This window comes from Pteropus alecto, unplaced genomic scaffold, assembly GCF_000325575.1.
Source record: "Pteropus alecto unplaced genomic scaffold, ASM32557v1 scaffold164, whole genome shotgun sequence".
NCBI lineage: Eukaryota > Metazoa > Chordata > Mammalia > Chiroptera > Pteropodidae > Pteropus > Pteropus alecto.
Window position 1 is genome coordinate 14,711,770 of NW_006439568.1, and position 23,328 is coordinate 14,735,097.

Sequence of the window (23,328 nt, forward strand, 5' to 3'; positions counted from 1 at the left end):
ACCTGCATAAATAATAGCCATGGAGGTTCCCTGGAAGGGAAGGCTAAGATTTCTTGGGTCGGCCACAGACTGAAGGGAACGATTCTCTGCGAACACTCCTGTTTGTGGATCCATATGTTGCATGAGGTGGAGAAAGGAGGGGTTTCCAGAATACTGGTCTTTCTAGAGGATTGAAGCTTCTGGTGAAGAAGCACCTGACTACTCTCAAAACACTCTGGTTAATAAGTGTGCCAATGGCCCTAAGGGGCACTGAAGGTAAAAGATAGGAAGCAAAGTTAAAACAACCAACAGCAGCTGAATACAAAAGGAGTCACTAGCTATTCAATAACATTGGAACAGCCTTGGTTGTATTTAAGGAAAGTAAAGTAATTATACACAAAAAAAGAGCTCTCTTTGATATTAAGAGGAATTCAAATTTAAAAAATCTATATAAATATATATAAATAGTAGTAAAACTATGTAAATAGTAAAAACAAGTTATTAGCTACTAAAATAAGCTCCTCATGGACCCACCATCTTCTTCAGCTCCCTACTTCACTTGAAAGAGAGCAGAGCAGCTTTCTTCTGGAACAATCTGCAGGCCCTAGAGCATTCCTCCCTGTTTGGCATCAGCCAGAACCACTCACCTTGGTAACTGTTGTATTTGCCTCATACCTTATGAAAGGTTCCCTTTGAACAAGGTGCTAAAGAGGGTGAAAACCATTACAGTATGTCATCCCAAAGCTGAACTACGTAGGATTAAACAAAATGTGTTAATTATATCTGGCCCAAACCACCCCGTTATTAAATACATCACTGATAAATTTAAGGCTTTTTGTAACATTGACCATGGTTAGATTTATACTATAGTGGTAGCTTGTGGAGTGCTGTTGAAAACGTCATCCGGATGCGAGTTTCTGTAGCTATCGTCCTCTTTCCAATCGCAGTCTTCATTCGGGAATAGTCACAGCCCTGGCCAGAGGTGAGTTCATGTCAAAAGTGAGGAATTTAGATGTTAAATTTTAATTGTCAGTTCTAAAATGTCCACTCAATTAAACATGCTGGTAAAAAAAAAGAGCCAGGAGTCAACTAGAGGATATCCCTAGCTAAAGCTTAATAAAATCATGAATGTATATATAAAAAACACAAAATAAGTTTCACATGTCTGATCACGTGTTATCTCAGTACATACAATGCACAATTCAGATCGTGGGTAGCACTTCACTTTATCTATGCTTGCCTTTATTTCTTTTTTACTTCTAATAAGCTTCTAAAACTGATAATTCTTAATTAAAATTAAGAAAACAAAACCAGAAACCATAAATTTAGAAACTAAAGAGCCAGTTTGCTATTGTGAAATGTTTATCATATGTATGTAACTCCATGACTTCTTTTGGGACAATATACCCAATTTAATACAGGAACTTAGTTTACATGCCAACAGAAGTTAAAAAAGCAAAAATCCATGAGAAAAATCTTTCTTCCTAATTAATCATACAAACTATAATTTCTAACCAGTCTTTATTTCCAAATAAACAAAAAGCAAAAAGCAAACAAAAACCAAAATCTCACACATATGAAAATCACGACTAAATTTAGAAAATCATGTATTCTCATAAATAAAAATAAATACAAATGAGGGAAGAGAACGTACATTTACATATTAAAATTTTGGGTCTAATTCTATTTAATTGGGAGTTTATTGGCAAAAACTCTAATGAACATGATAGCTGAAAATGTGGTTTGGGGCTATAAAAACAGCCTTTCTACCAAAGTTAAATTTCAACTGATTCTATAATCACATTTATTCTGGAAGCTTAAGCTAAACTTAGGGCGCTCTCATTGTATAGTTTGTCGTTTTATTGTGAAATATCACTTTAATTCAAATAGGTTAGCGATATTTGGCCTGTAGAGTAGCTATAACATTTGAAAAACCCACAAAATGTTAATTTGGGGTGATTTTTAAGAAAAGTTAAAATCTTTAAAAATTCTAAAGCCATAGAAAATCAGGCTGGATGTATTTTAATTGTGGAAAAAAAATAATGAGATTTTAAACTATTAAATCTACATTTTTCCGTATGAACATAGTATGCATTTTACTTCCTTGAAACCATTTTGGAGCTAGTTGACATTCAAAAATAAAAATATCATTCCTATCTTGGTTTATAATTTAATCAATATTGTTATCTTAGCTAACACAGATAACCTACTTTATGTCTGATATATAAAACTGATATAGAAATAATTTAAAATCTTTGAAATATCACAACTGAAGGCTTTCTGTACTTGTAAATTAATGGCTTTTGGGGGAGGAGGAAGTAAGATACTTAAAGAGACCGTAACATCTTAGAATCTACAATGAAAGGGAAAAACTACTGATGCTAGTTTTTAAAACTCACAAGTTATAATAACGTAAAATAAATTTGCCATTTTATCTGATTTTCAATGTTTATACATGCAATATAAATTACAAATACTTATAACATTATAAATCCTCCAAAACAATGATGTTCATAATCTTTATGATAAATAAAATTATTGCATTGTCATCTTCTTGAAAATCAAAATCACTGAATTCCTTAATGTTGCATTGAACATGAACAATAACAGTTCAAGTTAGAGGAAATGTATGCCAAGACCAGCTTCTGACAACAAAAATGAAGTTAAAGCCCTGCAAATTTGTCTGATTCAGGTCAGGTAATCATGGAAACAAATGAATACTTAAAATTATTTATTTTATCATTATGCACATTGAAGGAAAGAAAGCATTATAGACAGCAGGGTTCTTTCCCACCATAAAATTATTTACACCCATGTATTCTGCTAGAAACTCTAGCTTGAAGAGGTACTGGTATATTCTATTCGTAATAATTTCTCTACAGCAAACGACTGTCTTATATTGGAGCACATTGAAGAAAATATTGTCTCATAAGTCTCTTCTGTTCTTTTGAGTCTCGGTCAGAAAAGTTCAAGGTATTTTGACAGAATCCTGGTGTCCTGAATGGCCCGATGAATGCACTAAAATCAAGCATTGTGTTTTTATTCTGAAAATACTCTTAGACTCAAACAAATGTTGCTTGGGTTGTGGAGCTCATAATTCTCCTGCTGGAGCTAGTGTATGTGAAGAACATTTGTTATGAAAGTTTCACACCAATTTTGTTTTGTTCCTTCTTCATTAGCCGCTGTGCTTCCTTTTCCATTTTCTTTCTTTGTTGTTCTGCAGCTCTCTTTTCTCTGTCCGCTAGCTTCTGCTGCCTGAAAAGAAACATATTCGTATTTTTACTTTAAAAAAATATCACACAGGTAAAATGACAAATACATTCTAGAAAGAAACAGCAATGCATTTTTTACCATGGTTTATGGTAAGTAAAAAATCTTCATTCTATATACTGCTTTGAAAATTTCCAAAACAGTATTTCTTTTAATCCTTAGAACATGACTTGCAAAATCAGAGGTATTATTTCTATTTTACAAATAAGTAAAATGAGGTACAAAGGCTAAGTGACTTGCCCAAAGTCATAAGACCAAGTACAAAGATAAGACCACATTTCCTGACCCTAACTAGAGGCTAGAAATCTACTGAAGGATTAACATTTGACCAGCTCTACTAATGAAGGGGCAAATGGTGGGTATTTACTAATTACATATTATGAAATACCTGCTCCCTAGCCCCTCCCTAACACAACTGACCCCTAGAATCACTAAACCTCTCTGTCTTTACTGACTGATTTGTATGGGGAGTGGGAGTAGAGAGATGAAATAGGACAAAGGAGAGGAAGAGAAGTTGGCCCCGGATCTGAAGGTTTGGGGTATGAGAAAATAAGAAGCATGCAAAGCTGAAGAAGGAAGCTGTGGGTCACAGTTGGGCATGGCAGAGGCAACACTAGCTTATTCACAGAAAATCTAGTGTGGATTATCTACATATGGGACAGATTGAAGCTGACAATAGTGAGTGAAATGTATGTACAAGTCTCAATCATATTTATAAATGGGAATAAGAAGTTATGAATGACCAAAATTCCAAAGTAGAGAGACTTATTTTAGGCAACATTTTGACCATCACCATCAATTAACTAAAGTTTCAAAAGAATAGTTTATACTATTTTAATATTTTTCACTAACTCTGCTCACTTTCAAGCAAAACTGATAATTTGCATTAAAAAAGTAAAATGCCAGTGGCAAGAAGGGAGATGGGAAAAGAATTATAAAAGGCTGGCTAGGTTACAAATAAGATAATCAAGCTCTGACCTGGTTACTAGCTGAAATATAAACATCGACAATTAATGTTGCTGGTGCGAGAGGAAACTGAGAGATTACTGCAGACAAAACATATTTTCCCTGTCCAGATACATGCCTGGAATTACTAAAGTACCAAAATCTTCTTCCTTAACGATACTGATCATAGCGGTGGTAGGATTTTCAAGTGCAATGGGCTGAGTTAAGAGGATATGGAGTATAGATACACTTCTAAAATTCTAAGTGTTCTGGGGGCAGGAACAATATGTGGACGCTCCATGTCTGTGTGGTTCTACTTGTGCAATCTGCAGCATGAAGCATGTCTGTTATTAATAGGCTCCCTCTCCCAAGCTGTCACATAAAACATTAACTTTGGGTTTTTGGTTTTCTTTTGTTCAGAGTACAAAAGGATAGGGTGGAAAACAAGGTTTAGTACAGTAAATGTACAGATACTTGTGAACTCGTATATTCTATAGTGCTATCATTATGATGGCTGGATTCAAGACGGACAGCCCTTTCCTTTATCCTTGTGGTTAATGACACAAATCATTACTAGAATCTCTAAAATGTTCTAAAATTCTCAGTCTTCAATGTCTATGATATATCAAAATATAGAGTAAAAAAATAGATGACTTATCTTTTCAAATGACCTATACAACATAAACGTTGCCATTTAGAATTTTTAAATTATTTCTTTTATAGTGAATAATGATTAAATAGGAACTAGATATTTAAAAATATCACAACTTTACAAACTGACTTTTAAAATATTATAACCCCGTCTTGTTTAAGAAAAATACTGAAAACAGGAAGGACAAGACCAAAAAAGAAAGTCAGCCATCACTCCCAGTTATTTAACTGCACCCTCTGCTGGTTGTTCAAGGTAATCAATCATGCTTTATTGATAAAGAGGAAAGAAAAATATAAAAATAAACTCAGTTGTTTTGGCAAGATAAGTCAGATAAATGGTAATTCATTTTCTACTCCTATTATAAAAACAATCTTTTAAAATATAAAAACACCTAGTATCATTGTATTTTACGATTTCGTCTTTAAAAATGCAAGTCAATGAGTTTTTGTCTTGTTCATTTGTTGCTTTCAGTTTTATATCCCACATATAAGTGATATGTGATTTTCAACTTTCTCTGCCTGACTTATTTCACTTAGCATGATTATCTCAAGATTCATTCATGTTGTTACAAATGGCAGTACTCAATCTTTTTTAAATATTTAGCGGTTGCCAGAGAAAAAGGGGAGGTAGATAAGGGTAAAGGGGGTCAAACATATAATGACAGAAGGAGATTAGACTTTGAGTAGTAAATACAAAATGCCATATACAGAATGATGTATTATTAAACTGTACACTTGAAACCTCTATCATTTTATTAACCAATGTCATCTCAATAAATTTAATTAAAAAATTAAAATGCAAAAGTAATTTAGGTACATCAAAATATGAGTTTTAATAGGTAATGATAGTCACAAACTCTTAAGGCAAATCTTCTTTTTACTATTTGACTTAATGCAACAGTAGCAAAAATTGTTTATTGCTCAGAAAAAAAAGAAAAAAAAACATACCAAAAACAAACTAGAAAACTTCCAGAATAATATTTTTTCTGTAGAATGGGTCGAACCTGACTTATGTTACTACCTCAACAGGGCTTTCAAGTACATCGACTAAGATGCATGCACAAATGTAGAATGCTCTGTAAGTTATTTTCACTCAAATTTGCAGGGCTGGGCACTATGCTAGACCATGGGGCAACAAAAATAAAGATATAATTTCTGACCTAGAGGAATACATAGTGGTGGCTCACATTTCATAGAAAGACATTTCAAGAGATAAGTACATTTTGCAGGGAATGAAGTATAAAGCATATAGTGCAAAATGGTATATATATGTAAAAGATCTCATTTGCCATTAATAAGTTACTATTCTTTTGTTTCTATAATGCTTTACATTCTTGGTTTCTATGAGGTTTTAATCATATAAAATAGTACATGTAGTCTGAAATACCAAAAAAAAAAAATCCTAATTATCTAAGGTTCAAATGAGGAAGAAGAAAAAAAACAACACTGGCAGAACAAGCTTTCTTGACCTTAAATGCAACACAAACAAATCTAGCTCTTCTACTCAGGTTGCTGTGTATCATTCAAATACCTCAGAACTTCTTCTGCTTGCCAGGCCGCATCTTCTTCTTCTTCCCACGCATTGGTATTTTCCTGCCAGGTATCTAAGTCACCTAATTCAGGCTACAATTAAAAAAAAAAAAAAATCACAATAGTAAAGAGCCATCCTTTCTCCACTCAGCAGTCAAAAAGAGTATCTTTTAAAACGTAACTCTGACCTTGTCACTCCCCTGTCTCTTCTCCACTTTCTCACCGTGTCCTATACAAGGCCCAAATGATTTGGCCCCTGGTGTGCCTGGAACTGAGGGGTTTCCTGCATGACTTTCAGTATTCAACCATTCTGGGCAAGTCCAGCTTTCTTCCAATTTTATGTTTTATAGAACACCCCTTTTATATCAACTTCTCTTTCTGTTGCTTGGTTTGAATTGGACAAGAATGGAACATTTCTTCTTTCTGTTTCTCTCTCTTCCCAGGATTAGGAAGGGGTAGGGTGGGAGAAAGACACTTGACTGACTACATTGCTGGGAGATGAACTGGAAGGGCTGAGGTTTCCCAACTAGCACAGCCATCTTCATTTCAGCATAAGTCATTTGTAGATTTTCAGTGGCACTTACTATCTGGGTCCCAGGCAAAAATGACAAATCAAGCAAAACTTAAGCTTTGTCAAAGTATTTCTTCTATATTGTGCCGCTTTTGCCTGTTCTGCTTACCTGATACCATAGGGCTGGCCACTACATTCCCCAGGCAAGACCTCTAAAAGTTCATTTTTTTTCTTCTACAAACCAATGAAAGTGCTCATTCTGGAATGTTTAGGTATGGAAGTGAATATGTGAATAAAATAACTGGCACCAATCGGAATAGATTATATTCTTTTGAGCACTTAACACACAAAATAAAATAAAATATGTTGAATTTTCTCCTCTTAATCATAAATGTAGTACCATCCTGTTAAAAACTTAAATTATTTCTAATTATCTCTTTAATATAAATGTCTAAAGAGTAGAATTGCTAAATCAAAGAAAAAAAGGATTTTTAAAGCCACTGAAACAAAATACAAATGACTGTCTTGAAAAGCTGTACCAACTTTTCTTCCAGCAAGCAGGTGGAAGGAAGTCTTGTTTCCTTGTACTTTTGTCAATGTTGGTAATAGCCTTCTTTTCGATTTTTGCTAATTTGTTAAGATTTAAAAATAGTGTCTTGTTATTTTACTTTGAATTTGTTTGAGAACTAATAAGATCAAACTTTTCTTTATGTTATTAAGTTATATCTATTTCGTATTTATTCATTTTTCCACTGAAGTGTTTGACTTTTAGCGTATAAAACATTTAGATATAAAAAACTGAAACTACTAACACCATAAAATATAGTGATATCTGATCCTTTAGTACAGATGCCCTTCTAAGTACAAAAAAGGAAAGTCATAAAGGATAAGACTGATAGATTTGCTACATAAAAACTAAATATATTTGCCCATTAAAAACACCCAAACCAAATTATAAAGCCAAAAACAAACTGAAAAATAGTAAAAGACAAAAGAAAAAAGTTTACATCCTTAGCATAAAAAGAGTTATCACAACAATAAAAATGATAAATTCCAGAAAAAAGAATGTAGTAAGTGCAGTTTAAAAGAAGAATCTAACTTATGGAATGGGTGATATTTTTGGTGTAGAGAACAAAGTGCAGTGGACTGTCATTCTCTCCTAGGCCACGCCCCTTTATTTTGTCTGCTTGGGAGGAAACTATGTAGAAAAAGCATTGGAAACCTCCATCTACCCTATTTACCCCTTCCCAACTCTGTAAGTGGATATGTATATATTATGGCTTTATATTTAACTATATTAGTGTTACAATAACTTAATTATAAGTAGGTGGCATACATATACTAATTCAATGGGGAGGTTTGAACTACTTTACTAATATGGAACATACATATATGAGTAATATTTACAATTTAGAAACAAAATTAAAAATTACACATTCTGATGCTACTCTTTTAGAAAAATATTTAGGGTGCTATTATGTTCTCATAACATCATGTTATCAAAATTTGTAATATTTATGTGTATGATCATTTATTTAATATTGTGTCTCCCTCACAAAAAAAGTGCATTCTTTTGAGACAAGGACCCTGCCTGTTTTGCTTACTTTCCATTACATTACAAGCACCTAACAGAATCTGGCATTAGTAGGAATAGTTTTTGATCAATGAATTAGAAACAAATATAAACATGCATATCCTGGAGAGAAGAGCCTCAGAAGCCCCTGTGAAGCTTAAATAAACAATTATTAACAGACAAATGGAAAGACAGATAGATGTGGTGGTTTAAAACTATGCAAATTCCTTCAAGAGGCAGAGCTTCATTTGTCTCTCCTTGCATGTGGGCTGGATTTAGTGACTAGCTTCTACTGAATAAACTAATGTAGAGGAGACAGTATCTGTAAGACTAAGTCATAAACAGGCATTGTGGCTTGACCCCTGCATGCTCTCTCTCTTTTTCTCAGGGATCATGTGTTCTGGGAAAGTCAGCAGTTATGCCATAAGAAAGCTCAAGCAACACTATGGAGAGGTCCATGGCATGGAACTGAGGCTTTGTGCAACCAATCAGCATCAGTTTTACCAGGCAGGCAAGTGAGCTACCTTTGAAATAAATCCTCCAATTCCAGTCAAGCCTTTAGATGACAACAGCCCAGACTATTAACTTGTCTGGAAACTCATTAGAAACCCTGAGCCAGAATCACCCAGTTAAGTCACTCTTGGATTCCTGATCCAGAAACTATGAAATAAAAAAATGTTTATTGTTTTAAGTCACCAAGTGTAGGGTTTTTATACAATAAATGACTCATATAATCTATAATTACTAATCAATAATTAATCAATCAAAGTATATTTAAACTTAGGTCTAGGAAGAGCTCCAGATATTGGTATTTTTAAAAAGTTCAAAGGTGATTCTGATATACTTCCAAGGTTGAAAACCAATTATATACTTTCCTTACTACTTTTGTCCTTAAAAGTGTTGCATTTAAGTCAAACCCATTTAAAGTCAAATCTTGTTTTAAACGTAAATATAATCTACTAAGGAAATAAGGTTAAACATTAGTGGTAATCTCGTTTAAGGTCATATTTTTAAATAACATTTTGTCTCTTTTATGTGTAGAAGGGGTCTCTGATATTGGTGTCTGATGTAATTTATAATCTCATAAAAGGATAGGATTAGTAAAACTTCATATTAACCTCTCTCATCCTGTTAAACCTATGTCAAAGTCACAAAAATACAGATGTTATATTCAATTCATTTTAATTTTTTTCTTCTTCTTTAAAGAAAACAGAAACAAAAACAACCCATGCCTAGATACCATTAACATACTTACCGACTGATGAATGAAAGGCATATCCTGTGTAGCTGCTAACCTACTAGAGAAACCTGTGCTACCATCTGGAATGCCAAAATTTAATGGTTCTCTCTTCTTAATAATGATCTGCAAGAGAAATGGAAATAAAATTATGAGTATTTTACACACCACTATATAAAAACAGACAAAATAACTGACTATAAAGCATTGTATAATTATTTCAAGTGTGCTCTACCTTTCTTCTTTTAAAATTTACAAATGTAAAGATTTTTAAAAATAGTCTGTAGAAAGTACTAAAACACCCAGGCAATTGTCACACAAATCAGTTATATACTAAGAAAAACTTTATTTCACTTTTAAAAAAAATAATAATAAATTTTCCTCTTCCTCCTTCCTCTTTCACTACTTTTCCCAGATCCCCAAAATGTAATTAGGTAAATTACCAAAGTATAACTAGCTCTTAAGCATGTGGATATCTATGAATACATTAACTCTTTCAAGCCATTAGTATTAGCTTAGTAGCTTAAAAGCATTTTTTCGTTGTCATTAACTGATTAAGGTACTCTATAATACACCGGATTCCTAGTAAGAGCAGTAATGTATTTCCAAAGTGCAAAGTATTCATCTACTAAGGAACTCAGTTAAACTTGAAAGAAATACAACAATGCTTTTTGGCACTGAGACATTTGGACAACTCAACAAAAACAATTATGGTTACAGAATGTAAATGTTATCAGCCTTGAAAATGTAAAAATAATTGTACAGATGAAACTAGATGAAAGGTAGAAAAGGGTGAGAAACTCTATTACAGAAGTGTGGAACAAATAACATCCTCATTTTATTTTTATTTTTATTATTATTTTTTTTTTAGGCGAGGCAACCCTTGGTTGACCTCACAGATTGCAAGGACCTTGTCAGCTTACAATCCCTTATTTTTTATTTTTTACACCTGCAGCACCTGGTCTTCCTAGGTAGTCTCCCATCCAAGTATTAACCAGGTCCGACCCTGCTTAGCTTCCAAGATTAGACGGGATTGGGCTTGTTCAGGGTGGCATAACTGTAGACGACATTGTCATTTTAAAAAGTGTTTTATTAGAAATATTTTCTATGCTTGACTGAACAATAAATGGAACTTTAACTGTGTTTTTTTAAAAATAGCAGAGTGACTGATGTGGTAGATTGGGATAACAGAATTTGAAAGAGGGGAGAAGAGGGGCAAGGGTAGCATGAAATAAACCCTCATTTATCACAGTATGAAGCTAATGGACAATGTCTGTGATTGGCAAATCAAGACACAGCAATATAAGCATATTATATATAGATATGATGAAAAACACTAGAAGTCCAAACAGAAAAAGGTACTAGTGGCTATTTCTGGGAAGAACTGCCTATGCAGAGTGATGGGGCAGAAGTCTGTTGCTATTCATTATAAGTTCTCCTTATCATTAAAAAATTTTTTTTAAAAGAATATGTATTGTTTGATTAAAAAAAGAAAAATACACAGCCATTGTTCTCTTTCCAATAATTCCTTGCATCTTTAAGTGATCGTCCGTATTCAACTCAAAAGGAATTAAAGTGTGGATGACTTAACACAAACTCATAACAATTACTATAAGTTCTCAGAGGCTTGCATCAGGTTTTATAATGGTTACAAACAATGGAAAGCACTTATCAGTTTGCAGACATCACTAAACTGTGAGTTCTTTTAAGGTTCTAACTTTATCTTATTCAGCTTAGTCTTCACGGTGAACACTGGAGTCTAGACTCTGACATAGAGTAGAATTTCAATAATTACTAAGATATAATTTTAAAAAGGGTACAAATTACTAGATCTATGTCTAGGTCACTTGAATATATAAACATCTTTAACATGAAAACATGACAAATTAATCATTAGAAATAGGATTTCTAACAAACAGTGATTATACTGTCTAATTTTAGCTACAAGAATCTAAAAAGCAGTTTAACAGTTTAAATCTGTAACATACTTTCTGAGTTTTCCTTATAGTTGGTGTCATGTCCTTAAAATAGTCAGGTTCTAGTTGTTCCAAAGCATTTTGTTGTGTTGCCACATTCCCATTCCCTCCTTCGATCTTTACACTTGTGGGTGCATCTTCATCCCAGGAAGTCCACTCTTCAACATCTGTCTAAATTTAATTGATAAATATTGTCAGCCACAAAGGGAGAACTGAATTAACATCTTATTCATTGTTTTAGAGAAATGGGTTTTCTAAAACATTAGTTTTCAAACTTTTTTGACCAATAGGAAAGTATAAATTTTATATCACATACCAAAATTAGATCAAAAGTTAAAAAAAAATTTTATTATAAGTTAGATATTCTGTTCTATACATTAAAAACAAACCAAAACAAAAAAACAAAACAAAACAAACGAATGCTTTGAAAATTTAAGTGACATGACATTAGAGCTATAGCCCACAGAAGGAGGTTTGGACACTGCAACCTAAGCCTAACAACACTGATGCCTGATAAAATAAACATTCTTAATAGGATTTAAATAAGATAGAGTCTCAAACATACTCAAAATGTCCATGAAACTACCTGAAATTATTCAGCACATAAGGAATGAAGAAATCTAAATTTAAATGGAAAAAGTTAATCAATAGATGCCAACTCCAACGCCTTGTTGGAATTATTTATGACGTTAATAATTATCATAAAATAATAAATGTTAGAATTATCTAAGACATTAATAATTATTACAAAGATGCTCCAACAAGCCATAGCAAACACTCTTTAAACCAGAAAGAAAAAAAAAGAACAGAAAATCTCAGCAAAAAATAGAAAAAATAAAGAACTTTATAAAAATATGTAACAAAAAAGCCTAGACCCTGACTACCAAATGAATTTCATGACGTCTTAATGGTCAGCAATCCAGTTTGTAAAATATGGTTCTGGAATACTTATTTAACCTTTAAAAAAATTACCTGTTTTGGAACTGATGAATAATCAACTGTAGTTGGCAAAGTTATTTGGTCTCCACTTAATTTCCGTCCTCTGCCAGATCTAAAAGAAAAACGAAATAATTTTAAGAACTACCAAAACAATCATAAAAGCATTATGTAACTTAAGGCTTGTAAAAGATCTTTTTCAACTTCATTTATTTATTTATTATTAAATTTATCGGGGTGACACTGATTAATAAAATTATATAGATTTCAAGTGTACAATTCAATAATACATATGTATATTGTATTGGGTGCTCACCAATGTTAAATGTCCTTCTATTACCATAAATTTGACCCCTTTTACACTTTATCTCACCCCCACCATTTCCCTCTGGTAACCACTATACTGTAGTCTGTGTCTACAAGTTTTTATCTTGTTTGTTTCTTACTTTGTTTTATATCCCACGAGTGAAATGATATGGGTCTCGACTTCTTCTGACTTATTTCACTTAGAACGACTATGTCAAGATCCATCCATGTTGTTGCAAATGGAAGTATTCCATCTTTTCTCATGGCCGAGTAATAGTCCAGTGTATACATGTACCATGTCGCCTTTCCCTAGCCATCTATCGAAGGGCACTTCAGATGTTTCCATGTCTTGGCCACCATGAATCAAGCTGCAATGAACATCGGGGTGCACATATCCTTACCGATCAATGTTTTCAAATTTTTCTGGTAATTACCCAGAAGAGGGATTGCTGGGTAACATGGTAATTCTATTCTTAATTTTTTGAGGAATGTTCGTACTATTTTCCACAGTGGCTGGAGCAATTTAAATTCCCGCCAGCAGTATATGAGGGATACTTTTTCCCTCATAACCTCTCCAACAGTTGTTATTACTTGTCCTGTCGATGATAGCCATTCTAACAGGTATGAGGTGGTATCTCATTGTGGTTTTGATTTGCATTGCCCTAATTTCTCGTGAAGTTGAATATCTTTTCATGTCTGTTGGCCATTTGTATGTCTTCTTGGGAGAAGTGTCTGTTCGGGTCCTCTGCTCATTTTTTAATGGGATTTTTTTGTTGTTGTTGTTGTTGAGCTGTATGAGTCTTTTGTATATTTTGGATATTAGCCTCTTATCAGTCATTGTTTGCAAATATCTTCTCCCATTAGTTGGCTGCCTCTTTGTTTTGTTGATGGTTTCTTTTGCTGTGCAGAAGCTTTTTAGTTTGATACAGTTCCATTCATTTATTTTTTTCAACTTTAGAATTATTTATTAACAGTTGTTCACTAAGATATGAAATGAAAAGGCAAGTATCAGGTATCTTTTAAATGTTTTTAAAATCTTGGACCAGACAACATAACTGCTTTTTGGCTTAGGACTCAAAATTACAGACAAACTCAGGAGGAATATAAAGCCAAAAAAGAACATGCAAAGTGGTTTCAAACCATGGTCCTTCGAGTACTATGAGTTCTGTATGTGAAGCTCTGGCACACATACAATGTTTTAACCAGGGTGGCTTGGCTTTTCTTTTACATATTTGGTTTCTTGGTAAGATTACCTATTAAGCCAATAAGAAGTTGGAAAATCACTAGGCTGAACTAATTGTACCTAGTAAGTTTTAACGATTAGTAGGAAAAGTGTTATATTAAACAAGACAAGTATTGTAACTCTGCTGTGAAAAACATAGGCTATAGAATCTGTGTAAACCACGATTTTCACTGTTACTTCCATTAATTATGAGTCTAATTGGAATTACCTAACCTCTCAGCCTCAATATCTTCATCTGTAAAAAGTAGGTACTGAAACCTACTTTTGTAGGGTTGTTGTGAGGATTTAATTAAGTGACATATTTAAAGCAGCCAGATACTTAGACAGTGCCTGCTATATAACAAGATATTTAAAAAAGTAACTATTTGTAAATGATCAGTCACTCGCTTAATTACAAATAATCTATAAAGCATCTAAGAGCTAACTGGTAAAGTTAGCTATTTTTATTACAAGATTAGAAATCATATTTTATTTGTTTTAACGATAAATAGAAAAGTAAAGTTTACTGCTAAATTTATGATATAAACCTGTTATTTTAGAATATATGATCTAGGTTCTTTCTGACACTTAAGAAAAGCTTATTCTAAAAGAGGGTTAATCTTCTTAATAACTAAACATACAATCAATTCTACATATATTTACAGACAATAAAACTTTATGTGACAACAGGGTTTACTGTGTTCTTGAAAGTTGCTAAGAGGGTAGACCTTAAAAGTTCTCATCACAAGGAAAAAAACTGTAATTATGTGAGGTGATGGATGTTAACTAAACGTATTGTGGTAATCATTTTGCATATACATACATACATCAAATCATTATGTTGTATACCTGAAATGGTACAACGTTATATGTCAATTATATCTCAATAAAACTGGGAGAAAAAAGGAAAAAATATTTATGTGACAACAGAAATGTCCTTAACATTTTTTAAATCAAATTCAATTTCTTATACTAAAAGTAACCTATATTCAATAGAAGTTTTAGGAAATACAGATTCAAAGAGAAAAACAGCTGTAATTATCACCACTGTAACACAACTACTTCTTTTAACCTCTGACCTTCTGGCAATTAATAGCCATTCTTTTTTTTCCCTGAAAAATATTTTTTTAAATTTTATTAGTTTGAAGTATACAATACATTATTTGGACATTTATATAGTTTATAAAATGATCTAAGCCCTCTTTCTCTCCTCTGGCTCTCCACCTAGCCATTACATCAATGCTGACTGCATTCCCTATACTGTGCTCCCCATACCTGGGACCATCTATCAGCTACTAATTTGTACTACTTTAACTCTTCATCCCATTCTCCTTGCCCCCTAACCTGCTTCACCTCCGGCACTCACCAGATTGTCCTCTATATTCGTGAGTCTGTTTCTGATTAGTTTGTTCTTTTTGTTCCTCAGATTCCGCATATAAGTGAAATCATATGGTATTTGTCTTTCTCTGTCTGACCTATTCCACTCAGCATAATAACCTCTAGGTCCATCCATGTTATGGCAAATCGTAGGATTTCATTTTTTTAATAGCTGAGTAATATTCTATTGTATATACGAACCATAACTAATTAACATCCATTCTTATCCTGTTTTTACCTAGTGAATTTCTGACCATTGTCCTCATGCTCTTAATGATTTTAAGTACTTGATTCACTTTCTTCCTACTTCCCAAATCCTGTCCTTCTCCTGGATGATTTCGACAATCACCTAAATTTTCCCTTTCTTTCTTGACTTCTGTGATCATGTCCACTTATTCCCATTGCCATAAAATGGCCATTTTGCCAGAGACTACATTTCCTAGCCTCCCTTGCAGCTAGATGGTCATAAGTGACTAAGCTCTGGATAGTAAGTTGAGATCAGAATTGTTCTGTGCAATTTCTAAATCAAGTCCATTAAAAAAAGAGAGCTGGTTGTCCTCTATTTCCTCTTTTACTCTACCCTACTACACTCAGTGTGTCAGTACTTTTTCACAGGACCCCTAGGCTAAAAGTAATACTCAATTGTTCCATTGACCAGGTAGTTAGGCCCAGACAGCTTAATACCATGTATGTCTTAACTGCTTAGGAGCCATTTGAAAAAATACTTCATATAAATTTAAAGAAAAAATAATATTTTATTTCATTCTTAAGTGACAATAATTAGTTACTAATGGAATGTGAATGCCTTTTGGACACTGCACAGCTTCTCAATCCTTGGAATCAGATTGAATACCACCAATCTCATTTTCTGTCCCGTATGAATTTTGGTTTAGTAGTTGCTTTTACATACAACCTAAAATCCTAGCTTTGCAAAGATAGGGTACCAAAAACACAAGTAAACAAAAAGTTACCTCAAACATTCAAAAATATCTTCAAAAATACTGCTCCAGCATCTAATGCTGCAAATGTGAACTACTTTGAGTCAATAGCTTGTGCAGCATTTAAAAGATGTTGAGTATCATATTTGCTGTGTTTTGCTAGAAATTTTTAAAAATCTTATGGTATTCCTGTGAGTTTAACACAAAGCACCGAAGTGCTTAGCACACAGTTTAGGAACTATAGCTCTTGGGTACAGAAGTGTGACAAAACAGAAAGAATTCCCATCTCTAGATGACTTACTGAAGCATGAAGCAGAATGACTTAACTGCTCTGGGCTACCTGCACATCCTGGCATATTATTTAAGAGACTAAAAAGAAAATATTATTTGGGGTTTCTCTGTTAAATTTTTTTAAAATATAGAAATAACATTCATATTGTAGTCTATAAAGAAATACCTATGCCTAATACCTATTTTAAGACATTCCGATAATGAAAAAATTACATACATAAAACTTCTCTAATGATTATAATAATTAAAGTCAATTTGTTTATTTCTGAAATTCTATACTACTAAAAATGTTATTTTAATAGACGATGTAAGAATTTGAAAGAAAAAACAGAAGTGAACCTTTATGTTCTAGATCTGAAGTAGAGAAAAAATATTTAAAAAATACTAGAAATTAATAAATGAATATGACAATCAAGATAGTTTAAATATAGTCTGTCTTGCTGTTTTATAAAGTGATGATTGTACCCAAAACCAGAAAGAAAATAAAGAAGTAAATTTGAACATAACATTTCTTTACCTGCATATTAATCTCTTAAGGAATGAGAATATTGTTGCTAAGCAGGTACAAACTTTAAATAACCGAAACTGTGTGATTGCCATGGTGGGAATCAAAATCTGTGGAAAAAACACAAAAATAAATGTATTAAGTTGATTTCACAAGGTATACTCCTGCTCTGATGCCAAACCGAAAAGTCCTACAATAAACTGTGAAAATCAGACATATTTTTTACTTTTTTTTTATTAACCACAAATATAACACGGTAAACTTAAAATGCAAATCACGGGAGGTCCAATATGGCAGGGGCATAGGACATGGAACTTACCTTGTTCTATGAGCAAACTCAAATATACATATATACAGACAAGTGACTCCTGAACAACAACTGAGGGCTGAATGAACGGCTTCTGAACAACAGAAGAAAGATTAAACAGAGAAGACCAGGAAGCCATGGGAGCCCTCAGGAGCTGTAAGAACTCTCTGGGACAGAGGAGAGTTCAATTGTCTATTCTGCCCTCCACTTTGAGGAACTCTATTTAGGTTCTTTGGCCTACCTGCAAAATCACAGCAGTTCATTTGCAGCTATACTTCCTAGAGCCTTCTGCCTCCCAACAAAGGGAGCAAGCAAGAACAACAAGGCATCACCATACATATCTGGCCTTCCTGCATGGAGCCACTCCAGCTCTGCAGGTCAGTGCCCTAGGCACCCTAGGCACCCTACGCACCTGCCTGATTCCAACCAGCTTCCTCAAACTACTTAGTACATAAAGCCTAGACAGAGGTCTCTTCCACACAAGACCACTTTCTGTACGACAAACAGGAGAGAGACTACAGAGATGGCTGGGGGCCATGGAACTCTCCAGGACTTTGGAAATTCTCTAGGGTTGGAGGTGCTGCACAGTGTCACTGTTTATGTCCCCCTCCACCTCCACAGAGTGGGTGGGGGCTATAATGAAGTGCTCTGGCCTACCTGAAAGGTCGCTGCAGCGCATTTCCAGACACATTGCCTGAGCCCATTTCAGCTCTGAACAAAGGCAACCAACAGGATCAACAAAGCATTACTGCACACACCTGGCCTCCCCACCTGGAGACAGTCCAGCTTGGTGGGCCAGTGCCCTGGATGCCTCAGGCACCCTCTCAGCTACTACCACCCTGCCAGCACCACCTGGCACACACGACCTACACAGAGGCCTCTTCCACATAAGGCCACTTTTTCAAGACTGGGAGAGAAAGATGTTTTGTATAATTTATATAACCAAACATAGAAAGTCAAACAAAATTAAAATAAAAATCTCTCTCAAACAAGAGAAATCTCCAGGAAAAACAAACAAACAAACAAAAACAAAAAAACACCTCTAAGGAAACAGAGATAAATAATTTGCCTGATAAAGAATTCAAAGATATGATCATAAGATGTTCACCAAACTTGAGAGTAAAATAGAGAAACTTATAGAGAACTTCAACAAAGAGAAAGTATACTAAAGAATGAAACAGGCTGTAAGAATACAATAACTGAATAAAAAAATACATGAGAATGAATCAACAGCAGATTAACTAATACAGAAGAACGGATAAGCAACCTGAAAGACTAGTGAAAATCAACCAATCAAAACAACAAAAAGAAAAAAGAATTAAAAAAAACAAGGATAGTTTAAGGAACCTCTGAAAACATCAAGCACTCAAACATTTGCATTAGAGGGATCCCAGAAGAAGAGAGAAAGGAACAGAAACTTTATTTAAAGAAATAATGGCTGAAAACTTTCCTAAGCTGGGAAAGGAAACAGGTACCCAGGTCCAGAAAGCACAAAGAGTCCCAAACAAGATGAAACTAAAGAGACCCACACCAGAAATACGGTAATTAAAAAAGCAACAGTTAAAGCTAAAGAGACAATCTTGAAGGAAGAAGGGGAAAACAATATATTACATACAAAGGAAACCCCATAAAGCTATCAGTTGATTTCTCAGCAGCAACTTTATAGGCCAGAAGGGAGTGGCAAGACATCTTTAAGGTGCTGAAAGAAAGGAACCTACAAACTAGAATAAATTACTCAGAAAGGTTATCATTCAAAATTGAAGGAGAGAGAAAGTTTCCCCGGACAAGCAAAATCTAAAAGAGTTCATCACCATAACCAGTTTTACAAGAAATGTTAAAGGGTCTTCTCTAACTATCATCTCACATCAGTGGATAGATCATCCAAAAAGAAAATTATAAGTAAATAAAAGCCTTAATCGTCACATTAGGCTAAAATGACTTAAAAGACATTAACAAAACATTTCATCCAAAAACAGCAGAATACACATTTTTTTTCCAAGTGCAAATGGTACATTCTCCTGAATGAATAACATATTAGACCACAAGCCTTAATAAATTCAAGATAACCAAAATCATATCAACAATAATTTCCAACCACAATGGCATGAAACTAGAAATAAACTACAGGAAGACAATTGGAAAAAAAATATATGGAGACTAAACAACATGCTACTAAGCAACAAATGGATCAAAGAGTAAATAAAACAGGAAATCAAAAACTATCCTGAAACAAATGAAAATAAAAATACAACTTTTCAAGACTTACGGGATGCAGCAAAAGCAGTGTTAAGAGGGAAGTTCATACGTATATAGGCCTACCTCAAGAAACAAGAAAAATCTCAAATAAACAATCTAACTCTACACCTAAAAGAACTATAAAAAGAAGAGCAAACAAAACCCAAAGTAAACAGAAGGAAGAAAATAGTTAAAGAGTGAAAATAAATGAAGCAGAAATTTAAAAAGAAAATAATAGAAAGACCAATAAAACTGAGATGGTTCTTTGAAAAGATAAATAAAATTGAATTCAGTGACGTTGCAGGATACGGAATCAAAATACAGAAATCCGCTGTGTATCTACACACCAGTTATGAACGATAAGAAAAAGAAATGAAGAAAATAATCCCATTTACAACTGCATCAAGAAGCATAAAATACTGTATTCTGCGAACTACAACACACTGAAAAAAGAAACTGAAGAAGATACAAATAAATGAAAGGCTACACCTCGCTAATGGATAGGAAGGTAGAGAAACAGATCCACACACAGGCAACTGAAATTTGACAAAGATGTCAAGGCAGTTCAGTGGAGAAAGGATAGTCTTTTTGACAAATAGTGCTGGAAAAACTAGATATCCATATGCAAAAAAGAAGAACTTCATATCTCACCATTTACAAAAAGGAGTCAAAATAGATCACAGACCTAAATATAAGACCTAAAAGTTTATACAACTTCTAGAAAAAAAAAATAGGATAAAATCTTTCTGACTCTGTGCTAGACAAAGATTTTTTAGGTATGATACCCAAACTACAATCCATTAAAGAATAACTGATAAATTGAGCTTCATCAAAATTAAAAACTTCTACAATTCAAATATAGTTAAGAGAATGAAAAAACAAGCCACAGACTGGGAGAAAAATCTTTGCAAAGCATGTAACTGTATCCAGACTTGTATCCAGAATGTATAAAAACCTCTCAAAATTCAGTAAGAAAACAAATAACCTAATTTAAAATGGGCAAATGTCTGAATGGACACTTCACAAAAGAAGAAATACAATGGTAAATGAGTACATGAAACTGTGGTCAACATCATTAATCAGAGAAATTAAAATTAAAACCACAGTTAAACTTAACACACCTATTAGACACCTATTAGAATGGTTCAAATTAAATATAACGAGTATACTTAATACCAGTGAGGATGGAAAGCAACTATAACTCTCATACACTGGTAGTGGGAATGCAACATGGTGCAGTCACTTTGGAAAACAGTTGGTGGTTTCTTACAAAGTTAAACAAACATGTACCATATGATCCAGCTGTTCTACTCCTAGGAATTTACCCAAGATAAATGAAAGCATAGACCTAAAACTAAAAAAACTAGCTTTATTTACAATAGCTCCAAATTGGAAACCACCCAAATATACATCGACATGTGAACGGATAAACAGATTGTGGTATAAACATACAATAGGCTACTACTCAGCAATAAGAAGGAATGAACTACTATAGTAAGCAATAGCATGACTATATCTCAAAATAATTACGCTGAATGAAAGAAGCCAGACAAAAAAGTATATGATTCCATATATTTTTAAAAACTCTATAAAATAAAAACAAATCTATAGTGAAAGTAAACCAGTGATACCTTGGGAATGAGGCAGGGAAGGATGAGAAGGATGCAGTACAAGAGCATAAGTAAACTTTTGGAGCTAATAGACATACTTACTATTTTGTTTATGGTGACGGTTTCACAGGTGTGTACATATTCATGAAAATTAATCAAATTTTATATTTTAAATATGTGCAGTTTATTATGTTAATATAGCCCCCAAAGCTATTTAAAACTATGCTAATAAGACATCTGACAATGCAAGGGACAACACAGGCTGGACCCCCCCATCGGTCTTACTGTTTAGTATTTCTAAGTCTTAGCCAATGCTATAGCAGGTGATTCAAATTATCTGTTGAATGAAGGGAAATTAACATTCTTTGAGCAGTCAGTATGTTCAGGACATAGTTCTAGACAATGTATGTTCTATCACCTCACTGGTATCCTAAGAATAAAGAAGGTAAGTTTCACTATTCTCTTTTAATAGATGAGGCTGACAGTGAAGCTCAGATTCACTCACACAGGATTTAGAGACTGACCTCAAAGCTCAGGCTCTCTCCACATCATATTCCATTTGAGAAATCTTTAATTTTATACTTATTGCCTGTTTGATTTTTGAAATGCCCTCTAGATCATTAACTCAATGCATGCATCTTGGGCTAACTTGCACTGTGGTTGCTTCGAAATATTTTATAGAACTGAGAAATGCTAATACAATCTAATTTTAAAATTAAAATGTCCTTAAAAATAACTAGGAAAATACAAAACTTGAGAGATAGCAGAATAAATTTCAGAACCACGAAGCAATCAATCCTTAGGGCTTTTGGAGAAATGACATCTCTAGGAAATAGGAATGACACCTCAGCTACGTCAAGCGAAAAAGAGTCACCAACAATTTTAAAACAATTCAGTATTAGAAACTGAAAGGTTAAATGTATCTTTCCTCCCTGTAATTCCATGTAAACTTCTGGCGAGATCCTTTCCGTAGAGTCACTGTATTACAATTTGTTAAACAAGCCAAGCTAAAATCTATGTTGGTACACACTGGAATAAACAAGTCATAAATTTCTATATTTCTAAAACTATACATTTCAAAATTTTTTAACACCAAACTTTGAAAAACCATATTACCTAATAATATGGCACGGAATATCCTTAAATTAACTTTGTAACTCTCTAAGTAGGTTAAGGAATATCACAGGCTCCAAAAACAAAATTTACCTGAACTCACTTAGATTTCAAAAACCGAAGCTGGGTAGCGGTAAGAAAAGGGGAACTACAAGTAGAATGTGAGAACGGGTTCTAAGTCGAACATTATTAGTGCCATCTCTGGGAACTCAAAGTCAGGCCCTCAAATATGTCTTACAAAGGCAGAGTAAGGTCTCCAGAATGACTCAAAGGAAAGGAGTTTCATAACTAAAATGCTTTATAACTTCAGATTACCCACCTGAAACTGGCTGATGAAAACCAAGATCATACCCACTGTACAGATGAGAAAAACAAGAGCGTTTTCAAGTTAACCAATCCGATGTCATGCAGTTTTGTGAATCGCTCTAAATCGCTGGAAGAGGGTGCCGGCTGGGCTGGGATTTGGATTTTGGAAAAAATCTGCTTGGGAAGGAGCCAGGTCCGTAGAAGAAGGACACAAGGACGGACAAATTTCCCTACGGGGGGCGGATATGGGGTCGCAGGGGTTTCCGGGCCGGCGTCGCACGGGCCGATATCCCACGTTTGAGCGCGGCATGGTGAGGGCAGCGCCCAGGGCCCACTCCCAATCGCCGTTCCCTCACCCCAGGGGTCACCCTAACCCGGAAACAGTACCCCAAAACGGCGGCCGGCCGCGGCGGGGAAACAGCTGGAGGGGCTAAAAGCACGGTGGGAGGGCGGGAAGTGCGGAGCTCAGAGGAGGGCTGAACAGGGAAGGGCAGACGACACCGCAAAGCC

General features: G+C 34.2%; 1 protein-coding gene and 1 pseudogene across 1 annotated transcript; both read right to left on the reverse strand.

Annotated features, from left to right (window-relative positions):
• Window positions 1-1,483: 1,483 nt before the first annotated feature.
• EBAG9 (estrogen receptor binding site associated, antigen, 9) lies at window positions 1,484-23,261 on the reverse strand. Its single transcript, XM_006916603.3, has 7 exons — window positions 22,832-23,261; window positions 17,260-17,357; window positions 12,645-12,723; window positions 11,685-11,843; window positions 9,715-9,822; window positions 6,377-6,468; window positions 1,484-3,234 (listed from the first exon to the last, which is right to left on the reverse strand). Exons 1-7 carry the CDS (start codon window positions 22,859-22,861, stop codon window positions 3,114-3,116), a joined length of 687 nt encoding a protein of 228 aa, XP_006916665.1. The 5' UTR covers window positions 22,862-23,261; the 3' UTR covers window positions 1,484-3,113.
• On the reverse strand, window positions 10,643-10,761 carry LOC112483657 (annotated as a pseudogene).
• Window positions 23,262-23,328: the final 67 nt, after the last annotated feature.

What these genes read in the sequence shown, in the direction of transcription:
- EBAG9 (XM_006916603.3), bottom strand. Translation starts at nt 22,861, where the DNA reads ATGATCTTGGTTTTCATCAGCCAGTTTCAG. An exon ending in TGCCTTTCATTCATCAGTCG is followed by an intron (nt 6,469 to 9,714) that starts GTAAGTATGTTA and finishes TTTTAATTGTAG; the next exon opens with CCTGAATTAGGTGACTTAGA. An exon ending in CAAGCAGAAGAAGTTCTGAG is followed by an intron (nt 3,235 to 6,376) that starts GTATTTGAATGA and finishes GTTTCTTTTCAG; the next exon opens with GCAGCAGAAGCTAGCGGACA.